The following is a 17,728-nucleotide window of genomic DNA, read 5'->3' on the forward strand; positions in this document are numbered from 1 at the left end:
GCAAGAGCATCCCAGCAAATGAATTGTGGCTCAAGTAGCCGCAATTCTCACCATATCTCTCCCCACCCCTAACACCAGGGACGTAGTAATTTGCTGCTGGCCTGTACTTAAACCCTGCCCCTCCTCCCTACACACCTGCTCACAATAGCTGGATAAGGGGAGGAAGGAGCCAGGGCTCTGTCCATTGCCCATCTTGCCAACCCATTTCCTGCCCATAACCTAGGAGAGGGGGGAGAAACAAAAAGCATCTCCTAGAACTGTGCAGCTGAACCCAAGATTTAGCTAGCCTGGGCATTTCCATGGGGAATGGGGAGGGCAGAGGCGAGGGGTGGTGGTGAAGTGTCTCATTTTTCTTTAAGCTGTGTAGCCCTGAATCTCTCCCTACGCTGTTTGCCAGCTGAAATGTCTGTCTGTCCTGGGTGTAAATGAGAATTTTTATTGGCACATCAGGTGTGAAAGAAAAACGCAGGGGACAAGTGCTAGAGAGGCTTCGCAGTATGTGGCACACGTTGCCAGGTGACGCTTAGCAACCTAGCATGGATAGCACTTTGCAATGCTGAGCATGCAGCATGGATGACGTTTGCATGTATTACCAGGAAGAGATTAGATAACAAGAAGGTAGTCCCTAAGCCAAATGCAACCCTGAAGTAACTGGGCGTGATTCCATTGCCTTCAGCAAAGCTACGCTCACAACAGGGCTGGATTTGACCTTGTAGTCTTAGCATTGTAAAATGTGTCAAATATTCAATGTGGAAGACAAAGTGGGGCACATGAAGTTTGGTCACCCTCAGCATTGTGATCAGAAGTTGAGGTAACAGGCACGGTTCAGTGATATAACCATACTTTAGAACCCATGTTTCTATTGGAAACAAATTAAAGCCATGTTTACAGAGTGTTCTCAACGGGGAGTTGTAATTTTGTTGTCAGATTTTTACATTCATAGCAAAATGAGTTGCTAACAAAAATGCTAGAATGTATATCCCCATGATTTATGGGAACAAATGCTGATTTTTACCTGCAAATTCAGCACTGAGGTGTCTATTCAGGAGGCGAGATTGCACTATGTGTAGGCACACTCATTAGTTCAGCTAGCTCACTAAAACTTGCGCTGTGGCTGCAGTGACACACGGCTAACCACCCAACTACAATCCTGCCCAGGCCTGTGTATGTGCTTGGATGGCTATTCCAGTTGGGATCATACCTACTGGGATGGTTCCCGGGTGGGTAAAAATTGATTAAAAAATCAATATTTTTAAAAAAATTTAAATTGGGTTCTTTTATTTAACTAAAACTATTTAAAATTAAATTTGAAATTGATAATCTATGTTAAGACCAAAATTTGTTTATTAAAATAATTTACACCAAATACAAAAAAATAGTATTAAGCTGTACATGTTGGCTGCCAATTTTCAAAAAAAATCAGACCACTGTATTGGTGGAAGTTACTGGCTATGCATCTGGAACCAGAGTTTGTTAAAGGGCTAAACAAGCTTTTGATAGCAGTAGCCTCTGCAGCAGGGTCTTCATTTCAGTTTAGTCAACTAATTCATTTACAGTTTAGAAACCAATTGCGAGCTGAAACGGTAGGAAAGCTTGCTTTCTCTTCCGGGCTATGAATAATAAAAATGTGGTATGAGAGGATGAGAGCTACTGGTTCTAAAATTTGGAAGGATATGATGATTGGAAGGAAACAAGCAATTCAATTAATTAACTACAGATACTTTCTTTGTTTAATAAGTCAGTTTTAAATGCAAAACATGTTTTGATACATGTTTTTTCTTATGTATACATCACTTTTAAGGTAGTTTTATTTAATGAAAATAAATGCTGTTTTTGCACATTTTAATTGAATTTGAATTTCCATCCAAATAGTGCTTGACACAAATAACAAATAAAAAAATGAATAAAAATTTTAAAAAATAAAAAAATAAGGCTCTGAATAAATGTAAGTTAAACTATATAATTGCTTAAAGATATGTGTATAGATATAGTGTATCCTCCTAGTGAACAATAAGAAGCACCACATTTAGTGTAAAGGCTATATTTAGTTGCAAGTATTATAATAGTTACCAAATAATTAAAATCAACTTTTCTTTAGGAAAGTAACTAAAAAGTACAAATGCAAAATATGATTAAAATCTGTGTTTTAAATCAAGATTTCCTGTGTGCTGATTTATAGCCTGGTTAAAATTGGTGTTTTAAATGCTTTGATTTAAATCAGTCCATCCTTAGATGGTGCACTGATCATCACTGATGAACTGACTTCCAGCCTTGACATGTTTAGTGCAGCTCGATCTGGCATGGTTCAGCAGAGACTCTCTGTGGGTTTACCAGGTAAAACTGCTGTTTCTAGATACCACAAAGGTCTTGCTTTGAGTCTCAGGTTTAGTAAAATGCAGGATGCATACACGGCAAGCCCAAGGCACCAGATGAGGACCTACTAAGTGATAAATGTCTGCTTTGAGCTGGCCACCAACTGAGAGACAAAACATCAGAGATTTTATAGATAGATCCTAAACCAAATGCAAGAAAATAAATTAGAAGTACGCTATCTTTGCTGTGTTCTGACAGCAGTTCAAAAACCTGCAGGCTTTTGATTCACCAAAGTTCATCAGCTCTGCTTAGCTTTAGTTTCTTGGTACAGGAAATCAGATTTATTTTTATACCGTGAAATACATTTACAGCAAAGGAAATGGCAATGAATAAGGACTAATTCTTATGCTCTAGAATTGCCAGGTCCCTTTGATGTCTCAGGTGAAGGACCCAGATGTCATTATGGAGGCCCCAACTGCAGCTCCAGTGTAAGTTTGTGTTGAGTTTTGCACTTAAATGTACATTTTAGCTTTGTTGATGAATTGTTGTTCATGTTCATTTGGTTAAGATATTTTGTAAATCCTTGAACTATCACCAGTTTGACTGGACTAATTTCAGCTTCACAGCAACTTGTTAATGCTTTTGTCAATCTGAGAACAGAGTGGTGTAAGCACAGTATCCTTCTGTGGCTCTCTTCACTTTACTCTGCTGAAGTAGTTGAGGATGCAAACGCTCATGATTTGTGTTTTAATTAGAACAAAATACAGCAAATTCCTTTGTCACATCCATCTTTTCGCTGGCTTCAAGGTTTCTCTTCTAGTTCATAAAACATTAAATACCCTTGTAACTTTGTACTTAATTTCCCTTCTCCTCCAATTGGATTTTCTGGATGCTGGATTGTTGGAAGTGCTAAAAACAGTGGCAGAAGCATTTTTTACAGGCATTATGGCCCTATAACTATCTGTCTTAAAGTGTAAGAGACTGTAAATCCATTTTAAAACTTCATTTGAAGCCCCATTTTTGACCCAACGTTTTCCACCAGAAATATTCTTAGTTGTATTTACTGGAGTTTAAGGCATCTGGGTTTTTTGTATGCAGGTGACTATAATAAAGGGTGACCAGATACCAAGTGTGAAAAATCGGACTGGGGTGGAGGCCTAATAGGCGCCTTTATAAGACAAAGCACCGAATATCGAGATTGTCCCTATAAAATTGGGACATCTAGTCACCCTACTGTAATACCTATCACATGAGCTTTTTTATTAAATAAATAGAAATGGGTCTATTTCTCAGCTCTGAACAACCCCATAACTTTGAGGTAGTTTGTCCAGCCCTAAAAAAACATTGCTATTGAGGTATAAAGGGTACATAATTTTCTCTCTGAATTCATGGCATTTCTTTTTGGGAACAGAAAAATTAATGCCCACCTTATCTGGATTTCTATGTCAAGTAAGGGAAAATTAATATATTGCCAACAAAGAGAATAATAATAATAATATGGTAGAGGAGGAATCTAGTAATGTTTCAAATAGGACAGCAAATATCTTGGGATTACAGGGGTCCTGAACACCACCACCTTCATATTTCAACCTCTCTTTTGGACACTATTCACTCTGTTCTATCAAATCTCAAGAGATTCCTGACGTGACTTTTTGTATCAAATTGGCTCCATTTCCCCTCCTTCCCCCTTCTATTTAAAATCACATGGTGGTAAAAGCTGGCTGCCTAGGCTGATAGTCTGCTTTACAATGATAACAAGAATGTTAAATTTGGACTAATAGGCCATTTTCTACCATTTTTAGGAATGCCACTACAGTGTTGAATATTCTAAGACAGAAAGAGAGAGACAGAAGTCTGAGTAATAGAAGTTTTGATGTAATTGCCTTCATTTATTTAAAAAGATATGAAGTCTAGCTTAAATCATTAGATCTTTATACTTTGGTGGAGCATGAAATTATCTTGTTGGTTGGGCATGTTGATTTTGACAGTTATATATTGTATAAATTAGAAACTAATTTTAATGAAAGTTTTAAAAAAATACATTTTTGTTGAGATTATTAATAGAGAAGCTATTTGTGATCACTAAGTACAGCATGCTGAAACAGCTTTAAAATGATGTGATTTATAGATTAAAGATGGACCAGACTAAAATCCTGAATCCAAAACATCTCTAAATTCAGCCTCCTGATTTTAAGTCCAGATGGTTCTCATTTTTAAAGTATGAAAATGTAGCACAATCAGGAACGATTTCAGGCAAAAAAAAATTAACAACTGTGAGGCAATTGGTCCTTTAATTCTGATTTTCATTTCCTTAAACAAACAATCAATCAATCTAAATGAAACCATGGCAGCCATTGCAATATATTCTTATTATTTTTGCCTTTCACATAACAGCATAGGCTTGTTGCTGAAGAATTCTCCAAAGCCTCAACTCCAGCCAACTTTCATATCTTCACTGTTGGGGGAAATAAACTATTCTTGATGCTAAATTCTATATACATTTGCTGACTTGCTAGTAACATTGGCAGGGGAAGGAATCTTTTCTGAAACTATGTCACAGAGCATGAATTATAATCTAAAGAACATCAGAATCTTGGTCATAAAAGCCTTGACAGACAAAGGTAAATCATGCATAAGCATGGTAAACCTGTATAAATTTGTTTTCTTCAACACAGCGATGTTGTATCTATCCTATGTCAAAAATGTGGCTTCATGTATGCAACTTTCATTTGCAAACCTACATATTCATAAGATTATTGAAATGTGGAATCTCTCTAGTATTTATATATGTATATACCCAACACACACTTTCTCTCTAGCTACATATATATTTTAATAATCTCATGATTAACCACTTCATACAAAGAGAGAAGTATATTGTGCTTCCTTTTTTAATATCTACTGACTGAAAAATCTGGATATATACCGTCTGGATGAATATATTTAAAAAAAAAATACATTCTGAATGCTAAATTCTATTGGAAGATGCTTTCCTTGAACTGGCCTCATAGTCTGAGTCTCAGGTTCAGTGTATTTATAGAGAGTAGTCCTATGGTACTTGACAAACTAAGAGACCAATTGAATCCTTAATTTTTGTACCAAGGCTTTTAACATACAGTAAATCATGATACATGCAAATTAAAATTAATATGGCTATCGTAAAAGTAGTATATGTGATCATCTATCTTTCTAAAAGTTGCAATAAAGTAGTAGCTATTGGAATACTGCTTAGAGTTATTCTGTGATTTTGCATTTTCAAAAGATTCTTTGGTATGAAATTGGTCACATTTTTACATTTGCAACCACCATAAATTTACCAAATAAGCCAACTGCTAGGACTCTAAAGATAACCATTTGTTACAGCTACAACATGCCAAGGCACCTTTTAATGGACATCTGGTGGTAGAATAATTAAGGACAGTTTCTTCATTGAACATGGATGAAATGTGGAGTTTGTCTTCAAAGGCAAGGTGAATTTTTGTGTGAGCACATTAGAAAAAAGAGAAATATAGAATTTGTTCCTCTCCCTCCCCCCCCCCATTTTCCATTGCAATGTATTTTAGAAACACAGTAGAGTTCTTTTGCTTCCCATTTAACAGTAGAACTGTATTAAGCTTAGCATAAATGTCTGGTTATTGTAATGTTTTTTGCTGTGTTGTTGTAGACGTGTTGGTCCCAGGATATTAGAGAGACAAGGTGGGTGAGGTAATATCTTTTATTGGACTACCTTCTGTTGGTGAAAGAGACAAGCTTTTGAGCTCTTAACCCCTTGAGTGATCTTTTAGAATAATTGTTAACTACTTTATGCTAAACAATTTGTTCCACTTTGTATTTAGTTGTGACACTGAGTATCTTTCCTAATGCCTTCTGTGCTGTCTATTCTTTTACTAAGGTCTTGCTTACATGAGAGTTTTACCAGTTATATCACTCAGAACTCCCTTGGGTGGCTACTGTGACTTTGGTTTAGCTTAAATCCTTTTCTAAGTAACAAGCTAAGCCAGCCTCTCTCCTCCAGCTTTTAATTCTGTGTGTCCACAGGGTGGGAAGGAGGAGGTTCTGGTCTAGCTCCGTCACTTTTAAATTCACACTTTAGTTTATGCTGAAACTTTCCTATGTAGACACGGCCTAAGGCCGTGTCTACACTTACCAGCTTACAGCGGCACAGCCTTACCACTACAGCTGTGCTACTGTAAGAGCGCTTGTGTAGCTGCATTGTGCCGACAGGAGAGCACCAACATAGCACTATGCACATGAGTGCTTTTGCTGGCAAAACTTGTCGTTTGGGGGGGTGTTTTCTCATTCCCCTGAGTGACAAAAGTTTTGCCAACATAGGTGCTAGTGCAGATATGACCTTAGATACAGACCCTGTCCTGGAAGCATCAGTGATTTGCCAATACTTGCTCTGTTAGCATTTGACGGTTAAAGTAGTACGTCAAATGTATAGAGGTAAAAATTGTGGTGCTTGAGGCTGTTTTTGTTTTACACAAATGTTGCTTGCAAGTCGCAATTCCTGTCTGAAGAAAAAGTACATGCTATAACAAGTGACTAACCAAGTTTCAAATCAGTTCAAATAATTTTTTTAAAGTTTGAAAGCATGTCTCTTTCGCCAAAAGAAGATGGTCCAATAAAAGACATTACCTCACTCACCTTTTTTCTGGTTATTGTAATAACAGAGCTATTCAGATTTCATAATACAAACCCCAATCCATTGTTTAAAAACTGCTTGAAGACTACAGTTACTTTGTATCATATCACAATTTCCATGGTTTCTTTACATAACTGAATGATGACAAAAATCATCAAATACAGTATAGAAGTTATACATTCATTGCTAACATTTTATTTGTAAATACCCTGGATAAGCTCTTAGGTTTGTCTTACACAGGAAAGAAAAACCCATGGCTGGCCTGTGCCAGCTGGGTTGGGCTCATGAGGCTGGAGCTGCGAGGCTGTTTCTTTGCTGTGTAGGCTTGTGAACTTGGCCTGGAGTCTGGGCTCTGGGATCCTGCACTGTGGGAAGGTCCCAGAACATGGGCTCCAGCCCAAGCCCAGAAGTTTACACAGCAATGAAACAGTCCCGTGAGCCTGAACCAACTGGCACAGGCCAGGTGCAGGTTTTTCTTTGGAGTGTGGACATCCCTTTGCTGTTCAGTCTAACAACAGTCAGTTTTAGTATCTAAACTTGCAAATGCATAGGTGTGTGTGTAACTTTGCTCTTGGGGGTAAAGTTATTCATGTGCGTAAGTGTTCGCACAATTGAGTTTTTTAGATTGTAACTTGAAAATTACCTAGGTCATGAAGGGCCTGATCCTGTGTCAGTGAAATCAATTGGAGTTCTATCACTGACTCCTACTCCCACTGGAGTAGGACCATTGACTTTCCCCAATGTATTTTCACTATTGCAGGGGGCCCCCATCTTGAAATTCCCAGATTCATCTGCTTTACTGAACTTCCTTGCTGACTGAAATACACTTTCAGAAAAAAATAACCAGCTCCTTATTTTACTTTTTTAGGAAAAGCTAAGAGCTAAGGACCGCTGTAAAGGTGTAGCTCATTTAATGGGCTTCTGTATCTGATTTCTAAAAACATGTTTCTTTTTTCAAGAAAAACCTTTTGCAAAAATCAACATGTAAACAATAAGCTACTTCTGTCTCATTGATTGCCTCATTATTTCTTCAAGGACTTTTCACTTCCTGGTAGCTGAGAATGAGTGAAAGATAGATCATCCTCTTCTGGAGCTTCCTCCTGAGGGTAGACGACGAAACACAACTTCTGTCCCCAGTATGTCATGGATTCTATGAAAAACACAAACTCACTTTATTAATGTGATGTTTATTTGAGTCCTCTCAATCTTCTGCGTGAGCACACATATATCCAACGTTCTGCTGTTTATTCAAGTCCAAGTACGGTGAGGTTTACCCAATCAAACCATATGATTGCACTTTTCCAGTGAAAATGATGAATTAACTTTTTTTCTAAGGTATAGACTTTTGGGAGTCAAAGGACCCTAAGGGAGTTAAGATTCACACTTCCCACTGACTTTCATAAGGTGGAAAGTTCCCACCCGTTCTAGACTTTTTTGGACATCCTAGCCTTAAAGCAAATTGATTTTTTAAAACATTAAAGACCTTGTTCAAGCTAAGATGTATGACCTCTGTGTAATTTATTGTCATGGGATCATTAGATCCTGTCTTATGCATGTAAAATGATTATCTAGCAATGTAGGAATTCTGGCTGTACATTGGGATGTATGTCAGCAATATGCTGGTACATTCAAAACCAGCACAGAAGTAGGGGGGGGAGTGGGATAGGCCTAAGGTCTGATTTGTCAAAGCACTTAAGTGTTAGTTTATTATTTATTTAGCACTTGAGCTTACTAAGACTACTTGCATGCTTAAAGGGACATTCCTGAATAAGTGCTTTGCTGGAAAAGCCATAATGAGCAAGCTGGCTGAACAGAGGTCAAAGAAGGGCAGAAAACATGCAAAGGGAGGAGAACTACAGTAACCTAAATGAACAAGTTGCAGTGTCAGAAACACAAACTTTGAAATTGTCTGTCTCTTTCCACAGCTGAATACTCATAGGCCAGCTGAATGGAGTATGTCTGAGTGGCTCCGCTTACATCTATGGGATCTAGTAGTAAACCCAGGCTATCCCTATTTGGATACCGTTATGAAACAATCATTTCAATATGGTTACTTTCCCCCAATGTACAAACTACTGAGACCCTTGCTAAATTCTAGAAAATGAAGATTTAATGAGAGCAATCATTTTGCACAAGGGATGTCAGCTTCTTTGCAGAAAAAAATGGGTAAACTCTCTAGTCTGTTGATTTTTATCTGTTTCTCCATTTGTATTTCACAGCCTGACCCCAGCATCCTTATTTCTGATTGAAAAATTAAGCACTGAAACTTCTGCACTTTGTAATCTTGCAGAGAAACCTAGTTCCTGCTGAACAGATGTAGGGTCTAAGAATCATCAGGGGTATCTTTATCAGTAGGCAGTTTTCCCACCCTCAGTTATAAATCTGATGATCTCTTGTGCTATCTTCACCACGTTTTCCTGCTTCTAGCTTTATATTGTGTATTGGCATGAAGGCAGCTCTCTTGCATGTGGTCAAGAAGCAAATAATTGGGGTAAAATCTAAATAGCTTGAGCAGCAACATCCTGCCCAGAGAGCTCTGCACAGCTGTGTAATTTTAATGGTAGTTTTGGTGAATGCCACACAGTCAGCTGGAACCGATTTGGGTTGGTGGAAATGAAGATCACAGAGGTTGAAACAAATTCCTACATGTTTGTGAACAAAAAGTGATGCTGAATTAATGAACTGTAATGTGCTCTTACCAGTTAGCCTATTTACACACTTTGGTTTATTTCTCCAGTACACTCCAAGAAAAAACACTGGCACTCCAGTTAATATGATAATTAGTCCAATTCCACAGACGACTGGCTCTGAATAGAAACTGAAGATCAGTAGAAATGCCCAAAATAGCAGGTAAGTGACTGGAACAAGGAGATTCACCTGAGAGGGGAAGGAAGAGAAGAGAAGTGTACAGAACTATAAGAGCATTCTGCAAGGTACACAAGGGAGAGGCAGTGAGGGCTAGTGGATGGGGCACTAGACTGTGAGTCACAAAATCTGGCCTCTGTTTCTAGCTCTGGCAAAACGCAGCTGTGAGACCTAAGACTTCACCTTCCTGTGTCTCTGTTTCCTCTCCCATCCTTTCTCTGTCTTGTCTTTTCAGACTATAACTACTACTGGGCAGGGGCCTGTCTCTTGCTGTGTGTCTGTACGGCATCTAGCATCACAGTAAATACCATCATAAACATAATAATTAATAATAAACAGTACTTCAATGTCTGATAAGGGATTTGAGGGATATACTGTGGTTGACACATCCTTTATATTGTTAATAGGAAGACCATAGAACTAATATATTTGGCTTAAATGTTTTCACCTTGATAGGTCTGAAGATTTTGGGTTTCTTCCACCGCAACACAATCAGGCCTATAATTGTCACTCCATAGCAGAGGTAGTTAATAAACGACACATAATTAATTAATGTGTACGTGTCTCCAACAAGCATGATGATAACAGTGGCCAAACACTAAACAAGAGAGAAGCACATTCTTATTTGAGTCTTCATGGGAAAAGCTTACTTAAAAGCAATAAAAACAATAACAACAAGCAATTAAGTTCCTTTTATTTACATCACATCAGGGTGTTGCTGTTGATGCCTGTGAGTCTGTTTACTGCATAAAAAAGGTGCCACAGAAACCCAGGATTGAATGAGGGCAATTCTGGAATTATTTTTCTTATGTTGAAGTCAGGCGTCTATAGATCTATTTATAAAAATGCATGGGGAATGTTCTCTGAAATGATGCTGCTAATCATGGTCATGAAATAATGACTGCATATTTGCAGAGCTTGCCTCACTAATAACATGAATAACTCTAACAAGCACTGGAAGCCCAATATTTAAAGGGACCTCAAACCAGCCTTTGCATGTGCAGAACTGCAAGTGCCAATTAAGCGGTTGTCTCTGAAAATGTTACTGTTGATTGGGTAATTGATTGATACTGGCATTGGGTAAATTTGATGACCCAGGTCAAACAATGAATAGAGGACATACCAGAAGTGGAAGGGAGTGGCCTTGATACCCCAAAGAGCTAATGTGGAGTGGAGTAAGAGATGGCTGGGGGGGTGTAATTCTCCCCTTTTTTCCTCCAAAATGACTATGCATATTTTAAGACCAAATGCTGGGTTCAATCCCACCATCTCGATGGCTGTGCAGGGTCTTGAATTGAAACTCCAGTAATGGTCTGCTGCATGTGTGTGAGGGGGAAATGGTGCAAGACAAGTGTGCAACCTGTGCACTGTAGACCACACCCATGGGGACTTCCAGATTAGCAAGCCAGAAGTTTTGGAGTAGCAATACAGGGAGTGTAGCTCATCAACCAGGTAGGCACCTATGACATCACTGCTCTCCTGGTCATCATGCTGGCTGAACTCCCAGCCCAACCCAGATACTCAGGCTGTTCACAACAGCCTTGGCTTAAGGCAGAATTTGTGACGCTCCATTCAGACAGCAGTAGAACATCTGCAATGAGCCATAGCTGAAGAATGATCAGCACCAATGTTAACTATGTACTATGTCAACAATGAACCATCTTTGAGAAAAGGCCTGATCAAGTAACATCTCCCAGTTGGCACGTTTTCAGGTTTTGCACTTCATAATGTGTAAGATCAGGTTGCACACAAGGGGAAGAAGGTGCTAATGAACAGTAAGATCAATGAACTGCAGAATGCTACAGGGTCTAAGACAGTGTGAGCTTTATTCTCACGGAGAAGCTTTCTGTAACTCACTAACTTCAACCCCCAAAATTCGCCCCCCTGAATTGAGGCTTGTTCTTGCTTCCTAATGAAGTCAATAGAGCTTTTAATCATGGACTTCAGGGGGCGCAGGCTTGGTCCTAAGTGCTGCAGGTGTAACTGCACTGGAGAACAGAGCATTTATTGCATATGCTTTTAATGGCTTCACTCTACCAATTTCTGTGATATGTTTTTAAAAGCTGCTTAACTTTATGACGGCTTCTGGCAAAATTCAAGTTGTCTGTTATGGGAAAGGATGGATTTCTTGTAGGCAATGTAGGTTAGTGCATTATTTTGTTCCAGGTGACCTGTATATACTATAAAGAATAAAAGCTTTAGCTTTTCTTTTCTTTTCTCCCAGCCAGTAGGTCACACTGAAAATGACCTAGATCATTAATCTTTTTTAGCATTACTACTGTTTAGAAACTGGCAAATGGCTGGTGGAAATTTCCAGGCATCAGCTTGCTTATCTGTACTTACTTGTTTGTGAATAACACTGAGTAATGTTAACAGAGCTGGCTTACTGTTTATGGGCCTGATCCTGAGAGGTCCTGAGTGCCTTCACCTCCCATTGACATCAGCAGGAGTTAAGGGTGTTTAGCAGATTGCAGAATGGGACCCTATACAGGTAATTATGCCTTGCTAAACTTAAGTTTTACAAACCTCTTTTGATCACACTTTTACCTGTATTAATCAAAACCCATATATATTCTGCAACAGTGCCATGTTTTAAAACTATAACAATCATTCATCCATTTGCAGTGTTATTGCCATACAAATTACCTAAAACTATAAAGTATCACCCTCTAAATTCCAGAATCTGAGAGATGTTGAGCACCTGCAGATCCCAAGATGGGATCCCAGAACCTCTCAGGATTTGGGTCTACATTATCGTGAGCCTCCTCTCTACTCAGATTCCTTTTTCCCATGACTAGCTGGTTTTATGGCAATGTTCCTGAGGTTGGGAGGACCTCATGTGCCACTGGCATCAGCAATAATCCTAGATACCCAAGTGTCTCACCTTCTGCACCTGCTAAGATGAGTCCCTAGGGGGATCTCGAGACCTTGGGGTGTCTCACCATAAAGCTGGTGATTTGAAAAGGTTTAGATTAGGACAGCATAATATTTCCTATCAATGTCATGTAGTACAGTACAACCTCAAAGATACAAACACCAGAGTTACACACTGACTGGTCAACCGAACACCCTGTGAAACTGCAAGTACTGTGAGCAATCAGGCAGCAGCGGAGTGGGGGGGGGGGGGGGAGTGGGAGAAGAAAGCAAATACTGTGCAGAGCAGAAACTGTCCAGGGTCTGCGCTGCTCCTGTACGCCACGGGTGCTGTTTCACCCCCTCCCACCTCACCTGGAGGGGAAAGCTGTTTTCACCCTTGACCCCCTCCTACCCCCCAGCCTGGGAAAGAAAGCTGCCCCAGCAGCTCATGCTGCAAGGAACTGAAGATTGCAGCCAAAGCCTGGCCTGGAGATGGAGTGGGAGTCAGCTGTGCTCTGGAGGAATTTTAAAGGGCCACAGCCTGTGTACCAAGGCGGCCCAAGCTTTGCCTGTGGCTGCACTCCTGGAGCCTCCCAGCACCTCTGGCAGTGCAAGGGGCAGAGGAGGGAAGAGCGCTGGCAGCCGGCTGGCACCAACCCCCTGCCACGTGCTGCCTCTGGAGCCTGGTGAGCAGTGCACTGAGCAGGGGGAGCTCTGGGGAGAGGCGGCTGAGGGCTGGGGCTTGTAGTGCCAAGGGTGCAGGGCAGGTCCCCCCCGTTCAACTCAAAGGCCAGGAACAGGACTAGGGCAGGGAGCTGCTTGCAAACCAGGCAGTGCTGCCAGGCGCCACCTTTGCAGAGATCTCTCCGAGCCCCAGCTGGGAGACGCTGACTGCACGGTACTGTACCATCATGTTTTGGTCAGAGTTACGAACAAGCTCCGTTCCCGAGGTGTTCATATCTTTGAGGTTCTACTGTCCCTCCATCTGCTGTGCTCTGGGTGCGCTCTTTCCCATGATTAGCTGGTTTTGTGGCAGAGCCCTTTAGACAGACAGGAGCTCAGGTGTAGGTGACACTAAGGCCCTCAGCTCTTGTGTTCACTATGTAGGGACAATTCCTGGGTTGTTCCGTATCCAGTATATTCCTCATCACATGACTGTTGCTGACTTTGTTGGCCCCATTTTCCCTTCAAATACTTTCTTGAGTCTTTAGAATGGAGATTGTTGCTTAATGCCAAAGGAACACAACTGATGACAATCATGCTGGACAACAGTGCCAGGCAAAATGCTTGGGAGAAATGTCAAAATGTATGACAGCATCTAGAATCATAGAATAATGGGGCTAGAAGGGACCGCAGGAGTCTTCTAGTCTAACCCCCTGCCAAGGTGTGGGATTCATTGTGTTTAAATCCAAGACAGATGGCTATCCAGCCTCCGTGTGGAAACCTCTAGTGAAGGAGTTTCCACGATCTGAATCTGTCTTGCCCTGCACAAAGCCCAGGTTAAATTACTAAGCCCTGCACCCTGATAAAACAGACTTTTAAATGGTTTGAATTCCATTCATTTAGCATGAATGTGCTCCTTGTTTAAACACCCAGTTTTGGAAAGGAACAGCAAAAACATGGTAATCTGCGACCTTAACTAGGTCTACCTTAATGCATGGGCTGTGATTAATTTAAAGAAAATCCTAATGCACTAATTAGGTTTGCCTACAGTCTGATATAATTTGCTATTGCGACTGGTTACAGTCTATTATTTTTATATTACTATTCATTAAGAAATTAATATTTCAGAGCAACACTTGGTACATCCTGAAATGCAAAAAAAAAGCCCTATCTCTGAATGATTCATTAATATGCGGGGTTGATTCTGTAATTTGCACAGTAATTTAAGGGAATGTTTTCTATAAACTGAGTAGCTGGCATTTATCTGATTTGCCAATTCTGCTCTGCACAGGGAGCTTGCTTACGCTCTGGCTATTTCACAAAGTGACAGTTACTGACACTCAGCACATTGTTTGAGCTGATTTATTTTTATGGACAATGGGGCTTTGCTTCATGTGCATCACTACAGCTCAGCTGCCCAATGGGAGTCCTTGTTGGAGCTGGCTCGTTTTATTTAGACTGCACGGATTGTGTAGTGTGGTTCAACCCGAAAAGATTCCCAGACACTGAGTTGGGGGGGCAGGCACTAACTCCAGGCCAGGGCACTGCCACGTTGTGGCTAAATCATGATTTTATGTAAACACAGACTATGCAGAAGGTTTACTGAGAAAAATATAGAGAGTGGTGTGCTGTCATAGCACGATTGCTATAGCTAGCCACACACTAGGGGAATAAGATAACGTACGGATGTCATGCACCCTGGCTGCACTGAAGTCCGTTGATTCCCACTGCAATGCAAAAGCCCCTCTTTGACTTCAATGGGGCCAAGAGATCAGCCAATGTTCCTGTGGGGGAATTTGCGCGCTAACCCCAGGCAGTTAGTGATTGAAGCCTGGGGAATGTAAAATAAAATATAACTGCACATGACAGTCTTACTACGGCCTTTGAGAATCCTTCTAAACTCTGGAAGGGAGTGGTCTGGATCCCCAAAGACATGATGTGTAGTGGAGTCAGAGAAAGTCTGGGGGTGATGGTGGTGATGATGTAATAATTCTCCCTTTTTTCCTACAAGATGACTGTGCATATTTTAAAAACCAAATGACGGGCTCAATCCCACCACCTTGGTAATAACTCAATCTGAGTAACAACTTGTGGAACTCACTGCTGTAAGGTAAGTATTCACTGTGTAAAAAAACAAACCAAGAAACAACCCCAAATCCTTCCTTTCTACATTTTAAAATGTGTAGCCTTTTAATGTCATTGGATGCCCCCCCTTGTTTTACCTCATGTGTTCAGCTGGCAAATGCTTCATTTGGGTCTCTTCTCTACTCACTTTCTTTACAGGGCCAAAGTAAAAAGACATCCTGATTTTCCAGGGGGCTCAAGTTATCACTGCACAGTATCAATGTATCATTGCATAAAGCATCTAGTTTTACTGAACAACTAGCATTTAGCCCTGTACCTGGTGCCCATTATGGCTATTAGCTTGGCAGCAAAGTCTAAACTAGCCCTGTGGAGTGGAATTAGCATTGACCGGGAGAGATTTTCTCCTGCAGTGAGCTGACAGAATCAGTAAAAGGGCTCACAATTTCTTAAATGAAGTATTTCAGTTTGCAAACAAAGATATTTCTAAATTGCACTTGTGTCTAAGCAGCTGAGACATTGTGAAAAAATAAAACAGAAAAAAATAAAACTTACACACACTAGCAGGGCAGGGATTGGGGTGCAGTGTTTAACGTGAATCATAGCAAGCAAGCTGGGCAAGTGACCTTCACGGGCTCCAGAAAAACATAACCTGGGAAGCAGAGTAGGAACATTCAGAGCACTATGTATACAGGAGTCATTCCAACATTTAACTGTATTGTTTCACCAGTCTTAACTGACCTGATCCAAAGCGTATGGGACTCTAGGAGTGGAAGGATGTTCCAGTGGTTAGGGACCTAGTCTGGTACTTGGGAGATGGAGGTTCAATTTCCTGTTCCACTACAGACTTCCTGTGTGCTCTTGGGAAAGTCACTTAGCTTCAGATCCTCAAAGGTATTTGGAAGTCAGGAGCCCAAATACCTTTGAGAAGGATGTGGGCCTTAATCTCTATCTGGCTCAGTTCCCTATCTGTATGATAGAACTAATAGAACTGCCCTACCTTAGATGGATGTTTTGAGGATAAATACATTAAAAACTATGGGCTCTCAGATACTATGATGATGGGAGCCATATAAATATCTAAGATAGAGCCTAAATCAACAGCTTTTCCGGTGACTAATGGGATCAGGCCCAGTATCTCTCAAGGTTTGATTTTTCTAAATATATAAACTGTTATGAATTGTTATATGTTTTTAAATGTCCTCAAGTTTGTCTGGTCTCATGACATTTTGAGAGCACTAATGCACGGGGCTTGGCAAAAGCACTAAACAACTGAATTATCTCTTTCCTGACTGACGTTTATATTTTATTTTCTTACAGAGCTCATACGTTTCTACTAAATTACAAATGTAAATAGACTATGGGCAAAATTCTGATTCCTGTTCCACCAGTATAAACTTCCCTTCAAATAAATGGGTTTATTCTGGATTTATGTCCATGTCACTGAGAACAGAATTTGGCCCTGTAACCCTTGTTTCTTAAATCTACTTTTTGAGCTAAGCTTGTAGCTACTGAAACTTCACTGTTGTAAAATTTCATAGCCTTCATATTTAGATAGTGTTTGACTCTTAGTACAATTCATTCCATCACCGCTCCATACATTTCCAGTTGCTCATTAGAGCTCTTTTGCAGGAGATCCTGCTATTCAATATTATATCTGCTGACTGAAATGGAACAATTCATAATTGAATGCATATAATACGTTCAATGCTGAGATCAAGTTCTATAACACACAAAATGTCTAGCTAGCATTGTTGTAGCAAATTAAATAAAAACATTCCATCCCCAAATTAGATAATGTTCAGAAAATTGCACTCCATCTAACCTTGATGAGGTAAAAAGGTATCCATTTATTCCTCCAAATGTAGATAGGGCCACTGAGACTGGCATAACCCAGGAAAAATAGCCCAGTAACTTTTCACCAAATGTCTAAAGCAACAGAAGGCAGAGAAACTGAAATATACTGCACAGCACAGAACTGAAATTAAAGTGCATTTTAGACATCTGTGGAATGGTTTACTTACTACAGCCACAGCATTGGAGGACAAGAGCTCTTGGGGTGACATGGCAGTGAAATATGCAACGTTGGTGAATGCATACACAAATGTCACCAATGGGATGGATATGAATATGGCACGAGGTAGGTTCCTAATAGGAGAATTAGGAGGTTTGATAAGAATTTGCAATGACATATATCTGGATCATAACACCCTACCCCTTCTCTCTCTCCCCCATGACAACTTTGGGGAAGTTTACATCCAGCTTTTTGCCTTAATGCCCTATTGCTACATAGAACAAAACAAG

The 17,728-nt window shown here is 40.2% G+C and overlaps 1 protein-coding gene and 1 long non-coding RNA gene across 3 annotated transcripts in view; one reads left to right on the forward strand and one right to left on the reverse strand.

Moving 5' to 3' along the window:
* Nucleotides 1-4,288: 4,288 nt before the first annotated feature.
* Nucleotides 4,289-17,728, reverse strand: part of LOC137147718 (asc-type amino acid transporter 1-like) — a 28,422-nt gene continuing 14,982 nt past the window's right edge. The window contains exons 5-10 of the mRNA XM_067540049.1: nt 17,449-17,572; nt 17,250-17,353; nt 15,980-16,076; nt 10,272-10,421; nt 9,658-9,835; nt 4,289-8,108 (exon numbers count right to left, since the gene is read on the reverse strand). Coding sequence (XP_067396150.1) covers nt 7,981-8,108; nt 9,658-9,835; nt 10,272-10,421; nt 15,980-16,076; nt 17,250-17,353; nt 17,449-17,572 — 781 coding nt within the window. The 3' untranslated portion in view covers nt 4,289-7,980. The remainder of the gene's footprint in view (nt 8,109-9,657; nt 9,836-10,271; nt 10,422-15,979; nt 16,077-17,249; nt 17,354-17,448; nt 17,573-17,728) is intronic.
* LOC137147720 (uncharacterized) lies at nt 9,695-16,841 on the forward strand. 2 transcript variants are annotated; one of them, XR_010918306.1, is made up of 3 exons: nt 9,695-9,808; nt 15,354-15,452; nt 16,745-16,841. It is a non-coding gene; the product is annotated as an uncharacterized lncRNA (long non-coding RNA). The 2 variants fall into 2 exon arrangements; XR_010918307.1 differs by lacking the exon at nt 9,695-9,808 and adding an exon at nt 13,237-13,365.

The sequence above is a fragment of the Emydura macquarii genome, unplaced genomic scaffold, assembly GCF_026122565.2.
Source record: "Emydura macquarii macquarii isolate MOO-44397 ecotype Brisbane River unplaced genomic scaffold, CSIRO-AGI_Emac_v2 contig_561, whole genome shotgun sequence".
NCBI lineage: Eukaryota > Metazoa > Chordata > Testudines > Chelidae > Emydura > Emydura macquarii.